The sequence below is a fragment of the Cupressus sempervirens genome, chromosome 2, assembly GCF_028749045.1.
Source record: "Cupressus sempervirens isolate cs-2001-9-10 chromosome 2, ASM2874904v1, whole genome shotgun sequence".
Taxonomy (NCBI): domain Eukaryota; kingdom Viridiplantae; phylum Streptophyta; class Pinopsida; order Cupressales; family Cupressaceae; genus Cupressus; species Cupressus sempervirens.
In genome coordinates, this window is record NC_143119.1 from 771,639,629 (window position 1) to 771,658,930 (window position 19,302).

The 19,302-nt window shown below is 29.7% G+C and overlaps 1 protein-coding gene across 1 annotated transcript; it reads left to right on the forward strand.

Annotated features, from left to right (window-relative positions):
* The first annotated feature begins 3,326 nt into the window (after nucleotides 1-3,326).
* Nucleotides 3,327-6,060, forward strand: LOC149575737 (uncharacterized). Its single transcript, XM_089812260.1, has 5 exons — nucleotides 3,327-3,624; nucleotides 4,426-4,508; nucleotides 4,614-4,912; nucleotides 5,387-5,478; nucleotides 5,583-6,060. The coding sequence occupies exons 1-5, from the start codon at nucleotides 3,511-3,513 to the stop codon at nucleotides 5,829-5,831; spliced, it is 837 nt and encodes a 278-aa protein (XP_089668386.1). The 5' UTR covers nucleotides 3,327-3,510; the 3' UTR covers nucleotides 5,832-6,060.
* The last annotated feature ends 13,242 nt before the right edge of the window (nucleotides 6,061-19,302 follow it).

Consider the following 19,302-nt stretch of genomic DNA (forward strand, 5'->3'; position numbering starts at 1 on the left):
CGACTCTCGAACTCATTCTTGCGATTGACTCAGTAGCCCTCAATGGTGGTAATGTGTTTTATTACACTTCCAATTTGCAAAACATCCGTTGCGTACCCATTCAGGTCGAACATGGGCCTCAAGACTTCATACATGTCCAATTTATACTTCACTTCAAATATCCTCAACATGTTCTTGGCATCAGAATGGGTATCACAGTGGAAAGCCCCCACCTTCATGTGGAATTCATACCCTTTCTTCTTCAGGATCCCACTCATCACATTCACTTGAATGGCCTGTCACATGATTTCAATCAACACAATCATATCACTGTGATATCTTGGTAGCTTCAAGGGAAAACCATCAAAAGCTACAAGACACAAATAAAAGAAGGATGAGAATTGGATGAAATAACTCCCGAATTGGTTGATGGCTGCCATGGCTTCAGGATTGAATCTTCTTTCTGGACATCCCTGTAACTCCCTGCAAATCCTCATAGTGAATGCATCATTAACTTTTACATACTCTGCATAGCTATTTTCCAACTGTAAGCATGGATAAAACTCATAAGATTAAAACTCATAAGATTTCACATCATCAGGAAAATTTTCCACTCTTGGGAGGCCTAGCCATAGTTGTAATGAGGCCAACATATAGATGAGAAAAGAGGACATATAGAATGTATTGTAAAACTTTGCATCATAGAGAGCATTGGACAGAATTTTTCTTACCTCATGAGCCCAAACAATATATTGGGTGTTAGAGCAGATGACTTGCACTAAAAAGAAATATTGCTCAACGAAATTCAAAGCTTCTATCTCACCTTTCAATCTATGTAGGAGGACCAAGATATTAATGATCTTTGGTTTGAGGTTGGTCCCAAACAAGGTCTTAGGAACCTTACTCTTGGCACCCTATGGTTTTTGGAATCATTTCTGCATGATTTATTTCCTCTAGATCATTCTCTTTGTGGAGAACTCAGAAATGACTCCTTCAAAGGTCAAGTCTGAGAATTTCTCTTGTTGCAGTACTCAAAGGCAATTCACCATAGTTTTCTTATCGATTAAAATCAACAGTGTTGTTCGATAGCACAATCTGCCTTGTCTCTGGGTTGTAACGATGTATACATTCGTAGATCAACTCTGGGGCCTGAACTACAACCAAAAAACTAGCTGCCTCGACCAACCCACATCCTCGGAGCTTCTCAATGTTGGGATGAATCTGCTCAAACTTCGCTCTCTTTTGAAAATCTTCCATGTCGTAGAAACGAAGAGAAGTATCTGTGAAATTCTGCAATTGGGATTTGATTTCGTTCAACCTGTTGAAACCCACAAATTTGGTTGCCATGGTTTTGAGAACAAGATTTGAATGAAGAAAGTAAAAGGAATAGAAAATGCAATAGATACTGGCTTTTTGAAAAAGTTATGCACATTAACAGAATAGCAGTTCAAAGAAAAAGTGGTAGTTATTCAATTGTTTATGTTTCCATATATATAGGAGCCTCCATTCATCCATTGATCTTCAGAATTCATGCCACATGAATGAATTGAAGGAGGTATTTGTTGAAATAGTAAATGCGAGGGTTTAACGGATATCTAGGGGTCTTTTCATCGTTCTGTTGGCTCAACGGTAACTTTCTATCTCCCCATAACTTACTTTCCCATTTTCCTTTAAGTCTCAGGAAGTTACCAATAGAGTACTTCATGAGAAAATATTTGCTAAGTTGGATTCTAATCATTAACTCTTTTTCGTAATGGTTAGATTCTTTCTATTATCATTCTGAGACATTTTATGCATAAATTGCAGATCCAACCTAATCACTAGCTTGATTTTTTTTGAAATTTGGGAAATTGTCTTCATGGTTGAAAACCTGCCGAGGAGAAGACAATTTATGTTTCTCCACCAACATTTCCTTTCTTAATTGAACTTTAAACCATTGTCCTTCTTGGGATAAAAAAGAGGTGCGAAGATTATGTAGGAGCCCACTTATCATTCCTTTTCACTCTAAATTGCCTTTTCAGAAAACCAGGTTGAAAACCCATTGAGGAGAAGTTAGTTCTGAGTTTTCCATCGAGGACGATTATGAGAGCCATGACAAATCTTAACATTTTCTAAAGTCATAATCACAAAGTGAGCATTGATTCACCACAGGGTGCCTTGCTATTTTTGTATTTTTGCCCCGTGCATGTCATTTAGTGCCTTTTGTGGGAAATCATCTTAATGGGTTGAAAACTTGCCGATGAGAAGTTGATTTCCGAATTTCTGTAAGCTTCTGTTTCTTTTGAAAAAGTGATAGGCCGAAAGCGGATATAACTTGTAATTGATCACTGAATGAGTAACATGAATCTCCATCGGACCAGGACTAACCTACTTGTAAGATCACTTTGACAAAATGAAGAACCACCTGACTATGAAATGGGGAGAGGGGGAAAAGGAGAAATCTGATGGAGACCCATTCCACCTAAGAGGAATTAGATCTAGACTCAATCACAACTACGAATTCACTCATCTCACTATAACACAAGTATTCACTTTTGCTAATCGATTAGAGAATGAAAAGTGGGGCAACAAAGTGTGAGGACACGTTGCTTGTATGTGTGAGGCATGCCATTTTTCCAATTCCTTTAATAAGGAAAATAGGATTATGACACTCAGATACACACACACTTATGAATATTTATTCATTCATTTTGGAGTTACTAAATAACTCCTCTTCTCATGTCTCTATATAAGAGATGCTCCTCTCCCATTCTTCACACTAGTCACACATTATATAGTTCTTGTAATGAGCTTATGACTCTAATTTCTCATTTTCCCCCTCTTTCATTCTTTAGGCTTTTTCCTAATTCATATAATTCACATGGAGTTTTTTTTCTCCTTAAAAATTTTCTTTCTCCTTGTATTGATATTTAGTTTATCTTTCAAGCTTATGAATTTGATGGTAACAATATTCTTTAAAAAAACTCTCTTAGATTCTTTCCTTTATAATTATTCATTTAAATATTTCTTACATGTATTTTTTCTTTATTTTTATTTCAACATATCATTGAGACCTCTACAAACACTAGTTTACACTTATACAATTTACCAAAATCATATTAATTAACATCAAATTAATTTAAAATAAAATAATATTATATCTAAATAGATATTTATTAAATGTTTATAGAGAAACTTTTCCAAATTTACAAGGAAAAATCAATAGAGCTAAAACAAAAACATGCCTTAATAAAAGCTCTGATCTCATTGGCCTCTTTTTTCTCACGGACTAAATCTTTAACCATAAGGAGATTTTATGTCCTTTTCATGATTGCATTTGGAAACCAGGTACTGTCAGAACATGTTTTGTAAATCATTTGCCTCTCTCTTTCATAATTTGATTCCGTTCACCTCCTCTGAATGTTATTTGTAACTCGTTTCTTGCCAATGGTGATTATTTTTTAGTACCTTCTAACAAATGCATGAATTTACAGGTTCCAAAATTTGAAATTTGAAATATGAGAAGAGAAGGCAAGGAAATTTGTATTATCAATGGCATGTGAACAGTGCACGCACAATTGTTTGTGTTCGCATTTATCTTTGATTTTGAAATCTGATAGAGCTTCATTTTTCAAGGTCATGACAGGAAACTTCTCCGCTCAATTGGTGAGTAAAAATCTTGTATGGATGGCTTCCTTATTTACACTTGTAAATGATTTTGTAAACATGATATAAAAAATCTTCTAGGTTTTCAAATCTTGGAGATACAGAAATCGCAAACAGAAAACATGTTGTTAAAATTCTAATTTTGCAAACATAATATAAAAATCTTCTAGGTTTTCAAATCTTGGAGATACAGAAATCGCAAACAGAAAACATGTTGTTAAAATTCTGGTTGCTTTTGTGTTTGGAAGATTTAGTTTTCTTCATCTTTACATTACTGTTGTCGGGATTCGGAAATGCTCTGCTCCTCTTGTGCTTGAAATTTTTTTTACGTCTATGCCCTGTTTCTAGAGTTAAAAATTTGATTGCATCTCATTACGGTTATTCGTTTATTTTTACAAAGAAATCTGAGAAAGGAAAATATTTGAGAAATTAATGATTTTGTTTTATTTCTCAAAGAAAAATTTCTTTGGAGTAGTTCTATTACACCGAATGTGCAGTCCAGTGTTCTGTTTAGGGTTCAGTCAAATTTCAGTTTAGCGGATGCAGGAAAATCCTTCCGAATTTGCAGGCAGATTGAACTTGAGAAATTGTAAAGTTGCTTAGCACAATTATGGGAATCTTTACAAAGAAAATCGAAAATATTTGACAAAGTGAGATCTCCTATAGAAGTGATGAAAAGATATTTGAGGACGAGAAATCTCCTGTAGAAGAATCACCGATGTTATTTTCATTTTTCGTGTATAAAGAAAATTTTCAGCGTTCTGTTTAGAGTTGAACTGAATTTCACTTCACTGGATGCAGGAAATCCCTGCCGACTTCATAGGCAGAATGAATAGTACGTTTTTTAAAGATGCGATTCTCACCGGGCCAAGCGGTCACTTATGGCATGTAAATTTCCTCTGTAATGGTGTTTCTGCATCTTTTAGACATGGATGGGAAGGATTTGTTACTGATAATCGTATAAAAGCTAAAGACATACTTATTTTTAGGCATGCCGGGGATAAATATTTTGTTGTGCAAGTCTTTGGTGCAATTCAGCGGGAACACGAACAAAATATTAAAATCCTCTCGGTGAATCGCACTCAAATGAGCTGCGAAATCATTGAAATTGTCTCAGACGATTCTTCCCCTTCCACGTCCGGTGCAGTTCCAAATGTTGGATCTTCAGGTAAGAATGATAAAATCCTCCCGGGAATTCGCAGTCAAATGAGTGGCAAAATCATTGAAATTGTCTCAGAAGATTCTTCCACTTCCACGTCGGGAGCACTTCCAAATGTTGAAACTTCAGGTAGAAATTTGAAAACTATGAGGGCAAATCTTTTTATTCCAATTTTTCTTTTCCGCAAAGCTCATTTATGAGGGATTTTCATTTTCCCCTTAAAGCTCATTTATCATGGATCATGAACAATGATTTCGAAACTGAAAGATCTGAGGGTAAATCTCTTATACTATTTCAATTTCCCCTTAAAGCTCATCATAAATGGATCATGAACTATGATCTGAAAACTGAAAGATTTGAGGGTAAATCTCTTTTTTATTTCATTTTTCCCTCAAAGCTCATTTATGATGATGGATCATGAACAATGATCTGAAAACTGAAAGATCTGAGGGTAAATCTCTTATTTTATGTCATTTTTCCCTCAAAGCTCATAAATGAGAGATCATGAACAATGATCTTAAAACTGAAAGACTGAAAGATGTGAGGTTTTTTGCCCATTTTTTCTCTCAAGTTGAAAATATTGAATCTCCTCCATTGAAACAGAGGCCTTCGCAGTTCCCAATCCTGTGAAAATTACGGAACCAATGTTTCCAGTGATCTTAACCAAGTGTGCAACATCCACACCTTTTGTCCTTGTAAGTTTTTTATTTTATTTCAATCATAATTTCAATCATAAATAAGGTTAGTGCAGTTTATTGGATAAAATCAATTCAATTTTGATGTTCTGCAAGTGTTACAGTGCATCCCACATGATTTTGCAAAACGCTGGTTGCCAAATAAGAATGTAGAGGTGATATTTTTGCATCACAAGAATCCTGGACAATGGCAGCATATGCTTGGAGTATATAGGCATGGGCGTGGTGGAAGGCGATATGTAGCATATTGGAAAAGATTTGTCATAGATAATGAGCTGCATAAGGGAGACAAATGTGTTTTACAGTTGATAAATGGAGACAAATACATGTTCATGATCTATGTTAACATATAGTTGGAGAGAGGATTCGTAATTAGTTTTTGTTAATTTGTATGTAATATTTAGTCTCTCAAATCAGGACAGGTCTAAATTCTTAACTAGTATTTGGATCTGAATTAGTTTTTGATAATTTGTATGTAATATTTGGTCTCTCAAATCAGGACAGGTCTAAATTCTTAACCAGTATTTGGATCTGTTTTAACTGAAAGTTTATATATTAAAAAAGAAAAAGGGTTTTAAATTATATTTGTAATGGAGTGGAAGTTTTATAACAAAAGCAAGTCGTTGAAATTCAAAAGATTGCTTTGGTTTAAATTTAACAAGAGATGCAGTTTAGTAATACTAATATCTTAATTAAATAAATTACTGATGCTTTTTGATACTGGGTTGTTGTATACAGTTCTAATGCTTTTAGATGCTTCTTGCAGTCCAAAATAATTTTGTTCACACATTTTTATATATATTTCAGTTTGGAAATTGTGAATTCAAAAAAGAAGACTTTTTCAAGTGAATAGAACATCCTTAAAAACTATATCTATTTAAAAATATTTGAAAGAGCTCAAGTTCATTCCTATCCATTTGATATAAATGTCAAGTGGTTGTCTTTCTCTTAGAATTCATTGAAATTATATTACAATGTTTTAAAACATATTTTACACAAAGATGAAAATAATTTACAAACCAAAATCCTGCATAAATTTAGATAGTCTTGGTTTTTTATGCTCTTGATATTTTCACTAACCAAAATACTGAACACTGTGCCATGAAAGAAATAAAACACTAGAAGACATTAAAAAATTAACATTATAAATTGAAAATTCATCTCTAACTATATGACATTTTAACAATCTCATTACTTTGAAAAAATAGCAAAAAAAAAACTTGTATGTATATGTACATATACATATATATACATCTATATTTGTATGTATACACACACATACACACATATGTGTGTGTATATACATACATGTATATTTGTATGCATATATGTATATATATAGATATATCTACACACATATAAGAATCAATTCTTATATAAGAACCAATTCTTTTAGATTTTCCTTTTAGAATGTAGTTGTCATATTTGTGAGCAGCTACATTGACATATATTGTTAATCTCTTGACTTTTAGAAAAGATGAGATTAAAGTTGCACACGAGGATGACATATTCAAGTTTCCAAATAAACATATATCAACTTAGGGTACATAGAATCTACAATTTATTAAGAAAATTGATTGATCAAACATTTGAATATTATACTGGCCACTTAGTGACATGCACTTGACAAAACTAGTGTAGTACTAAATATAGTATTAACATAAATAAAGTATTCTCAACTCAAAAATAGTCACTGGTGATTGGTAAGATAAAAATTAATTGAAAAATTAAATGCAATAGTATTTGAAGTGCTTGGTAGTGTTAATTTAGATTGATTATTTTAACTTGTTTAGTAAATAATATTTTTATTATTAGTTTATTTAAAATTTATCAATTAAATATGTTTTTAATTATAGTTTAATTTTTTTATAAATAAGTTTTATATAAAAATTATATTAAAAATTAAAGTTTGATTATTTTGAATAAATATTTTGTAAATAAAATGTTAATTTTTTAGGGTGGGGGCCCTAGTTTGGTTGGCTAAATCTTCCTTGTTGCAAGGGGTTGGTCACGGGTTCTAGTCTCCCCTGTCCCCGTGGTATCGTTGGGCGTGTCGCGCCAGCGCTATTGGTCACGTTAAAAAGTTTACTCGGCACACTGCAGTTATAAAATATTTAAATAAGTTCCTCCTATCCCTTAATTTTTAGCACATTTCTTGGGTCATATTATAGGACCTTATCCTCTCTAAAAAGTATATAGATAATTATTGGAACAATACATTATAATACTATAATTAATAATGATCTTGAACAAATATTTTTACAATAGTTTTGAAAATCAATATAGATAACAATTAAAATTAAACATTATAACAATATAATTAATATTTTATTTTTCTTATATTTCAAGAACCATTATAAATATGTTGAAATATATTATAATTAAATTAGTTAATTGAAAAATTATATTAACATTACAAGAAATATATGCAAAAAAAAATTAATTGATTAAATTATATTGTAAAGCACTTATATTAAACTTTACACATCATAAGATATTATAATATCTATTCACCCTTTTCTATTATATAAAACTTTATAATAACATGTACTTTAAAAAAATTATAAATATATACATATAAAATTTAAATTATAAGTAGCTACATAACTATAGGCAAGTATTTAGCCACTATATGACACTTGTTTATATTTTTTACACTTAGAACAATGATGTCATTTATTTTATATATGATTAAAGTTTTTTCATTTTTAAAAAATATTTCAAATTATTATTTTTATGTTTTTATTATATCTGAAAATATGAATATTAAGACAAACTATAATAAATCAAATCTTATCATAACATATGAAAATAAATTTTAATTGATAGAGACAATACTATATATAAAAATAAATTATATAATGAATAATAAATTTAATTATAAAACTAATATAATGACATTAATATTAAAAGTTGTGAAATTTTTAAAATTTATATATAAATTCTCATCCGAATTCTCAAATGATGTTATGTAATGTGATTCTATAATATATATGATAAACGTGTCATATATATAATCGAAATTTTCTATACTTTAAAAAAAAAATTCTATTATCCCATTATGTGTCACCTTATCCCCTACTATCCTCATATGATAAATTCATGTGAAATCCATATTTTGTTATGTAGATCAATAAGATCATCATGATCTAAAATGCCTCATTTTTTTATTTTCCCTTTACTATGCCCCATGTACCACTATCTTTAATAATGTTATCATTTCCCAATATATGAACTAAACTTACAGTTAAATTCAAGGCAACATGTATAAGTTGTTCCAATGTTCTTAATTACATTGTAATTTATGTTTGTTATTGAAAAGGGATGTTTTGAGAATCCCAAATCACAAGGCTGAAGTAATTATATAAAAAAGAGTGAAATTAGTTAAAAGCAATGATTGAAATGCCATCAATGTCAAATATATAATGTTTTAGATGAGAGAATAAATGAGTAATTTTGGATGTAATTTTTATAAGGTAATCTAACACAGCATATGAAGGCATACACTTGTTAGTCCTTGCCTGGAGGGAACTATTGTTTTTTTGACTTCCATTTATTGATTTTTAGTGATCAATTATTCTATTTCTAAAGTTATATACTTGTATATTTTTAAATCTATTTATGAAAACAAAAATTCCTTTTTTCAATTGGTTAATGACTATTTTCTTATGGAGAAAATTCAATTTTCTCCAACAAAAATAAATATATTTTCTAACAACTTTATGATGCATTAATGAATTCATTAATTACAACTATATGTTTTCCACAAATGTGACAAGTTCATCAGATTTTCAAAAAAGTAATGCTTTTATCTTCCACCTCACAATACTTTGAACAAAATAATGTTGAATTAATATTAATTATCACAAGTCATTTTTTCTTACCAAGTTCAAATATAGAGTTGAGTATTTTTTGTTTCTTATATATATATATATAATTTTTACATTGATGTTTATTTTTGTCAATTGTAAAATGCTTTTTAAAAAAAAGTTTACACTATTTTCAAATCTTGCTCTAATTTTATTAATACTACCCCTCAAACTTACTAGATATATAAACAAATATTAGACACATTTTTCACAATCTAAGATAAATAAAATAATTCTTATACAAGTAAAAGTAATTCTTCAAACTTCTTATAAAGAATTTATGACACAAAATAAAATATTTTAAAACTAATATATCAACTTAAGTTTGATATATCTTTAGAGGTATTTTAGATATTTATAATAATAATTCTTGATTTGAATGAATAAATCATCAAAGTCATAATTTTATAGAATTAATATCTCACATAATTATTTGTGTGTTTTAACACATGTCAACATGCAAACACCACTGCCTACTTAGGTTGTGGATATTTCTTTTGCTTTACGACTCACTAAGTCTACAAAACCTCCCAAATACTTACATTATATCTTAAGGTAGAGACTCAAGCTTGCTTAGAGCTCTTGTATTTATATGGATTGTAATTGTGATTAGTTAGTTAGTTGGTTGGAATTGTACAATTTCATCCAATTAAGTTTCATTGATTATTTAATTTGTTAACCAAATTTTTTTTGACAAAATCATTTTCTAAAATTTTCAAAAGCTTTTTAGCCATTAGATTTAGTTTATTTTTTCTTATCTTATGTTATTCATTTATATAAACTAATATAAAAAATAATATTATAAATAATATTTATTAAATATATAAATAAGATATTATAAATTAAAAATCTATATTTTATGGATTAAATTTTTGATCAAAATTTCTATTTATATTTATATTTGAACATTTAATAAATTTATAGAGAATTTTATTATATATTACTTTGTATTACATTTGTTATATATCTGTGTTGGTAAACAGATTTGTCACTTGAAGATGACCCAATAGAGTGTATGTGGCAAATTGTTCACAATAGTTGGATAGGCCCTTGATATGTGGCCTTCCTTTGCATTTAGAGGGGCAACTCCATCATATTATATAATTTTGAAATTTTTTGAATAAAGATGAAATCAAACTTTAAAAGATAAATAGAAAGCCATTGATGAAGAATGCACCACACGACTTCAAAGCTTTCCTGGACTAACTTAAAACTGCTAATAATAACATTCAAGATCTATGCTTGAGAACTATTACTAGCACAATGCTGATCCAAAGATTCATAAACATCTGCATAATATCGTGAGTATGCTCACTGCAAAGAGAATCAACATTTCTAACAATTTAGATTCGGAAGAAGAGAACTCAAATTGCACGTTCCTTTATTTTCTTTGTAATGACCCTTACCAACAGGCCACTAAAAAAAATTCCTAAATTTAATACACTGTTGAAAGTATATTGCTGAATAAAAGAAATTGTTCTACTTAAATAACTGATGTAAAATAGTGCCAATGTATTCATTCAATGATCACCAAATGTTTTTACATATGATATGTAATTTTCAGCACTAAAACATTACAACATGGCACATTATAGACAAACCCTAATTGGCTAAATTCAACTAAGAACTTGTTACAACTACAGATTGAAATGAAGAACCTAGATTGCTCAAATGCTGGAGACTGAATGCTGAAGATGATATGATGAAAGTGCAACTCCAATTGAAACTCCAAACCAGCAATTAAGCACAAGTGAAAGAACTGAAATATCCTTCCCACAGCTGCAATAATTCAGGTGATCTTTCACACCCTCAAAATTGCGTACCAATTGAGAGTTTTCGTTCTCAATGGCCAATTGTGACTACCTGCAAAAACCTTAGGCTCCACAACGCACATCAGCAAATATCAATATAAATATCGATGATAGGCAATGAGCCCTCAATGCCTATTTATTCTTTTTTTCTCGATAGGTTGGCCTCCTTTTTAATTTTTTCTTCGCTTCTTCTAGCAACCTCTAGAAGATTGTTTTATTTAATGACTTTATAAAATATATCACTTTATTAAGTTAATTAAATATAAAGTTACTTTGTAATATATTTTTTTATTGATAACTTTATAAATATTTAACTCCTCCAAAAAAAGGGACATTACAGGTCCACCCCTCCTAAAATTGCTTGGCTTCAAGCAATCTTAATGCTGGATGCTACAAAATCATTTCTCCCTCCCAAGTAGCATCTTCAACAGGTAAATCTTTCCACTTAACTAGATACTCTCTAATTACTCTCCTGCGAAGCTGCTTCTCTCTACTATCCAGAATAGATTTTGGCACTAAGATCAATTTCCCCTCATCATCCAAGGGAGGTAATATTAGGGTGATCCCACAATAATGGGTTCCACTTTTTGACCAATTTTGACACTGAAATTAATATTTTTGCAACAAATGTTACGTTCAAGTGACTATATCTCCAAAACTATAAATAATTTCAAAATGACATAAACTAGTGATTTTGAGTACTTTGTTCCTACTTTGTAACCATATTTTTTAATCTAAATTTTTTTTTATTTATGTCAAATTTTTTTTATCTCCTCCGAAAAGTGGTACATAATAAAATTCAATATTTTTAAAGAGTGACAGTCCGTTTGACACAACTTTTTTTATAGAAATGATAATGAAGTAATTCTTTCGGTGTTAAATTTGTAACATCAATATCCAAAGGATGCATTTGGTTTGATTTATTTTGGTTGAATATTGTATAGTTTATGAAGTTTTGAAGTGACACGAATCGTAATTTAGACATACGTTCTGTTTGACACAGATAATTTGAAGTCAATTTATCATAAACCTTTTTTTTTTTTTTGAATAGAAAGGTATCTCAATAAGCTAGTTCCTACATATTTTTCAAAATTTTTTTGACCTGATTTACTAATTTTCCTGAGGTGTCGAAGTCAGTTGATATTCAATTGGTAATGAACTTATAATGAGTTAAACTCATATTTGAAAGTCTTAATGACTAAAATATGTATTACAATTATAGTTGTTGGAAAGCTTGCTCCGAGCAACACATTTTGACATTTTTTATTTTATAGTAGGAGATCATTCTCCTGCAATTATGGGAGTCAAAAGAGCAAAAAATAAATAAAATTAAAAAAAAAGGGTTAAAATTTTCCTAATTTTATGCGTTCACGCGAACACGACGTTTGCGTAAACATGTTAATTGTGTTCGTACGAACATACGTTCATGCGAACATGCCCACTAAAATTTCAAGGCCACTGGGAAATTTGAAGGGTTAGTTTGGGCGAACATGCCTATATTTATGGTGTTTGTGCGAATAGTCAAAAAACCTGAAAATGTTCAATTTGTAAAGCTATTTGCCATCAACTTGGTAGTGCATTGCTTGTCTTTGCCACAAATTTTGTTTGCAGAAGTCAAATCGAAGGTAGCTGAGAGATTTCTCAATATCTGCAAATTAATGTTCTTCCTATCTTCGTTCACGCTTCCATCAATATTTCTTATCTTCACTCATGCTTTGATCAATATCGCCACATTAATGCTATGAATTCCTTTATGCCTCCATCATTTTTATGGTGGGAGAAACCAGCTTGATGGCGGGAGAAATTGATTTTATGGCGGGAGAAACTTCATTCGCAATCTATTTATTGTAGAAGGGAGATAGCTCATTATTTGCAATTTGGGTGGCAATCTGGAGCATCGACTGCAGTAGAAAAAAAACAATTTTACCAGTGGGTATTAAATTTGGAGCATTAGCTTAGCAAAAAAGAAATTTCATCCCAGAATATTAAATTTGGAGCATCGACAACAATAGCAAAAACTGGAGAAAAGGTTAGTGGAATTTCACTCCAATAGAGTTCATAAAGACTATGTCTGATAAATATTTGCAGTTGAATTTAAGATATCAATATATAGAAAATTAATGTATATGCCTTATAGTTCTGAAATTTGTGCATGTTTATCAGTTATAGTTTTGAAATTTGTGCATGTTTATCAAGTTTTCTAAAATTATGGTTTAGAGAAATAAGATATAGAACACATAAATGCTCCAACTTAGCAAACTTGACCTTGCATAGGTGAAGACATAGCTCAAATTTGTCTTTAGTTTCTATTAAACACAGATAACTCTAGTATTTTGTCTATATGCAAACTCTTCGCTATTCTTTGTCACACACTTTTCACTCTCTCATTCAGCACAAATTTCCTGTGTTGCATAGATATTAAATACACATAAAAAACTATAAAAGTAAAATATTTAAATTGGTTAAAAAAATTAAAGAACTATCAAGAACATAATATAATAGCTATAATAAAACATTATAGTAGTAAAATTTAAAAAAAAAAAAAAATATACATATATATATAAACATATATCTATATATATACTTATATATATATATATATATATATATATATATGTATATATATATATATGTATATATATGTATATATATATATGTATATATATGTATATATATATATGTATATATATGTATATATATATATGTATATATATATATATATATGTATACATATATACATATATATAGATATACATATATATATATATGTATATCTATATATATGTATATATGTATACATATATATATATATATATATATATATATATATATATATATATATATATATATATATATATATGTATATGTATATGTATATGTATATGTATATGTATATGTATATGTATATGTATATGTATATGTATATGTATATGTATATACATATACATATACATATACATATACATATACATATACATATACATATAGATATATATGTATATGTATATGTATATGTATATATATACATATATATATGTATATGTATACACACACACACACACACACACACACATATACATATACATATACATATACATATACATATATATATATATATATATATATATATATATATATATATATATGTTTTATTTTTATTTTTATGGAATATAAAATGGAAAAGAAAATATTGTAATACTTTATAAGGTGTATTCAAAAAAATTAGTAACACATTCAAGGTGTTAATAAATGTATATTCTTATTGACTTTTTCATTTTAAAAAATATTGAATTTGGTAAAAAAATTGTACATCTAAATTATTTATTTATTTATTTCATTAGTGAAGTTGTTTAACGGATGCATTGAAGTTAAATTTAAAAAAAAAAAAATTGAACATTTAAATTATTTCTTTCTTTCTTTCATTAGTGAAGTTGTTTAAAGGATACATTGAAGATAAATAGATTCAAACTAGATACTTTTAAAGTGTGGTTACATGTTAGTTTTACTTATCTCACTTTAATTATTTCGGTAGTTACATTCAACTGAATTTTTTAATTTACAACTTGAATTAATGAAAAGTATTTAATTTTATTTTCAAATCAAATTCATTCAATAAAAATAAATGTGCCATAACTCTTTATGAATTCTCAATTTCTATAAAGAAATAATCTTTATAAAGAAAAAATCTTGATATAAATAAACATTTTTTTTTTTTAAAAAGAGAGAATTTAAAGGATGTAAACACAATCCTTACTCAATTATGTGTTTATAAGGGAGAAATGAAAAGTAACATATTTGTTATAGATAACTATTTTTCAATTAAATTTTGTAAGATTTCTTCTAGGAAAAAATGCTACGTATGTATTTATATGTGGTGTTATATTTTAGAAGGTTCATTATTAAAAAATATATATATTTAAAAAAAATTAATGAACTTAAACTAATTTAATGTTTCAAATTTTGTAATATAAGTTTTCTTTGGAGGAACATCAAATGTAAAACTATATTTCCTTTTAATTATTTTTTATAAGTACATTTCTTTTATTTGAATATTAAATAACTTAGCATCTCACATTAATTAAGAACTATTAAACTTTAGTTGAATATGAGTTTAAAGAAGATTCTAAAATTGTACAATAAATTGAAAAACTTCAATGTTTATTCAAATACTTCAATTTTATTAACTAAATTAAATTGGTTATTTATTATTCTATTTTTAATCCACATTATAAGAAAATTCTGTCTAAATAAATATATTTTCCAAGATGTTTATAATAGTATTTAATGTATACATATATTAATTATTATTATTTATTAGATTTCTCTTTATAAATATTAGATTTCTCTTTATATGAAATTTATTAAGTTGTGACTTACCATTTAATATAAAAATTTCTAAATATTAAATAATTTTTTTATAAATCTTTAATTTATAAAAAGAATTGTTTAATACTAAAGTGTAATTGTTTGAAAAATCTAATAATAAAAATTGTCTTACAAAATTTTGTATTTATTTATTTAAAATATTAGACTTCAATAAAATATTTTTTATTATTCTTATATTTTATATTTTATAAGTGTAGATGCTCAAAAATGGTTCCCATCTATGGTTTCATCACTTCTTCATACTAACTCATCCCATTTTCTCATTCCACTAATTCTGATCTTTTGGCCAAATTGATCATATTTCATCATTTTTATCCTCTTTCACATCAATTTCATATCATTTTGAAATCATTTCATATCATCTCAAAACCATTTCAAATCAACTCGGAATCACCCCAAATCAACTCGAAATCACCTGGAATCAACCATAATCATCATGAAGCATATCAAACATCCAAAATCAATCATCATTCGTCCGATCCTAGGCATTGTTGTGGCCTTCAGTGCCTTGGAAACCTATCAACCTATCAATCTTATCAATATGACCTTAGTACTGTCATGGCTCTCAGTGCTAGGTCAAACTATCATTCATGTCATCCAATCTTTGACGTTGTTGAGGCTTTCAATGTTGGATCATGGCATTATCAACCTTTTTAATAATATTGACAACGTTCGTCGATGTTATTATGATCAAACTTATCAATCAACCTCGATCCTGTAGCATTTACAATGTCAGTTAAATGTTACGTATCTTAATTCATGTCATGTGTCCTTGGCATGTAATCATTTTGATCAATCAATCAATTTGACCATGGCTTTGGTCTACATATCATCATCTTATTTGATCTGCATTATCATCACATTTCATCAAAGGATACTGTCACACTTATTTAATCAACTAGCCAATGATTTACTAATTTCCTCTATAGGATTAAATAACCCATAATTTAATCCTATCATTCTTCCTAACTAACATCCTCAATTAATTAATTTTATTAATTAATTGATTCATCATCTGCAAACCATGGAAATTCTCAATTTCCTAAGTCACATTTTTCATCATTAATTCCATTTTCTACTAATTTCTATTTTGTGGAATAAAGGATTTTTAATTCAAATATTCTACAAAATATTGACATCATCATGACACTTAGATATGACACCTCGTGGATTCTCCTTTGACACTTGGCAAAGATATGTCATAATCCAATATTCTTATCCTCTTATGCATGTCCATATTTGGCTTATTTGTCATAGATTCTTGGCATTAAGTGGGTTGAGGTGTCTTATGACGCATCATAGATTCTCTTCCACATTTAGCCAAGTTTGACTTCCATGCATCATAGAATCCTAGATTTGGCATCTTGTGTCATATGTGTCATGGATTCTCACAAGAATCTCTTGCCACATCGCATTTCTAAGGGTGACAAATCTAATGCTCTCATCTTCCATGCTAATTATAAAATGGGCATTCTTCCTCTCATTTTTGGTCCCTTAGCTTTTTGATTTCTTCATTCTCACTTTCACATTCAAATCACATCTTCAAGTATTCTCATAGCATTATCTTTGTCATAGGCTTTTGCTTCAATTTTGTATGCACTATAGGCAACTTTGGAGCTACATCATTTGGAGAAGAAAGAAGGACATGGGAGCTACAAGTAAAAGAGGGAGTTTTAACATTGTTTGCTTTCTTTATTAGTTTGGCTTTCATGGTAGACTAGTGGGTGCTAGCATATGTTGATTGAGTTTTGTGATTTCTCATAGTATGTTATGCATTTAACCCATTTTTCTAGTCCTACAATTGGTGAACTTGACGTGAACATGCATATCTAACTTGGGTTTTCTTGTTTTTTTCTTGTCAGTGCAAGGAAGGAGCTCACTTGGAGGGGTATAATGCTTATTCTCTCTCCTTTATCACACCTAGTCTAATTAGGGGGCCTAGTAATATGATTTTATACTCTCATTTAGACATTTTGTTAGCTTGCTATCCTAGGGTGCAATATGCTCTGTCAGGGCGCACTTGTGATCTGGTAGATAATTTTAGTGAAAATTGAAGTGTCTTCAAATCTCCAAATTTTTGCACTATCAAAAAGATCTCAGCGTCCTGATTCCAACACAACTTGAACGGAGCAAAAAGGAGTCTTTTTGTGCAAGTTATGCTCAGTCAAAGTTTTGGTCAACAGGTAGACCAGAGGGCTAGATAAGGGGCAAAATCAAACCATCTCAAAAGTGGTCAACAATGGATTTCAAAATGAAGAGCCTGATGAGAGCTTTACAACAGCGTTCGTTTTGTCAAAAACGGACTTCATATGTGAAAGCTATGGTCGTTTAAATTTTGGAGGCAAAATGTAATAGTGATGATGTCATCATGATATCAGCAGCTCAAGTGATGACACATGTCAAAAATATGAAAAAATAAAATAGTGCCACATGGCACCTCAAGCTCAAATTTGGTGGTTTAAAATTCGTTGAGGTTTGAACCTCCAACCTCCCATTTACCACTTTCCCTCCTTGCCACTAGACCACATGGAGCTTTTAACAACTTTGTAGCGGATTTTTTATTTAAACTATGAATGCCGCCAAAGCCATTTGAAAAGATGCATAGGTGGGAGTTGAACCCTCGACCTAGCCGCCCCTAAAATAGCTACGTGCCAATACACCATTGATGTGGCTTGTTAAATGCATGGCAGATGTGTTATTTAACTTGTATCAAATAGTAGAGCCCCCTTAAAATAGATTTATTTGTTATTTTTAACAACATTAACCCCTAAAATTATGTAAATGCCAAAATGTAAAATTGGCAAAGGGGGTTATTCGAAGGGGATGTTTTGTTTTATACCCTTAATTGGTTTTGAGCCAATTTAGGCAAATTATTTTGTATAAAAAGGGGGGTAGGATGTCATTTGGGAAATTAAGGGAGACTTGAGAGAAATTGCTCTTGGTGAAGTTTTTTTTTAAAAGAATAGGGAGATTTTTCTAGGAGATTTTTTGGAGCCATTTTCGTACTTCAGAGTATTGTTATGCTATCGAAGTGCTAGAAGAAATGGTCTTCTTTGGTGCATATTTGTAATTGATTTCTGGAGATTAATTGGATCGATCGTACTCTATTGGAGCTGACTCGGAGATGTAGTCACATTTGTGGCGAACTCTGAAATCAAACTTTGTTTGCCCTTTCTATCTTCTTCTCTCTCTCAATTCTGTTTATTTCTCCTCAAGTTTTTTTTTGAGTTTTGATGCTTAATTTATGTATAAATGTATTAAGACTTCTGCTAATTTAATTTTATTTAAGCATTCAATACTGCAATTAGTCTAGATTTGTCCATCAGATCAAGTGGTATCAGAGCTCAGTTGACTATTATTGCAGTTGTTTTTTTGAATGCTAACAAGATCCAGGATTCAAAAGGGTGAAGGCAAGCTTGAAGAATTTAATCCTAAGATCGAGAAGCGTAGGACATTTCCATAGATGTTTGTTTCTGGAATGGAGGTTCCTGATGAGATCAGTGAGCAAGAATTTCGAAGAGCATTCTTGGAGATGAAGGCTAAGGTGGACATTCTTCTCCAAGAGAGACACGAACGACAATTGAGAAAGGAAAATAAGGCTAAGAAGAAGGAGGAATCAAAATCCTCATTAAAGGATGACAAAGCCAAAGGAGGAGGAGGTGGTAGTGACCCTCCTGAACCTCCATCTCCATCTCCATCATCTTCTCCTTCTTCTCCATCTTCTCGTCATTCTACTTCTTTTAACCCTTTCAAGAGTG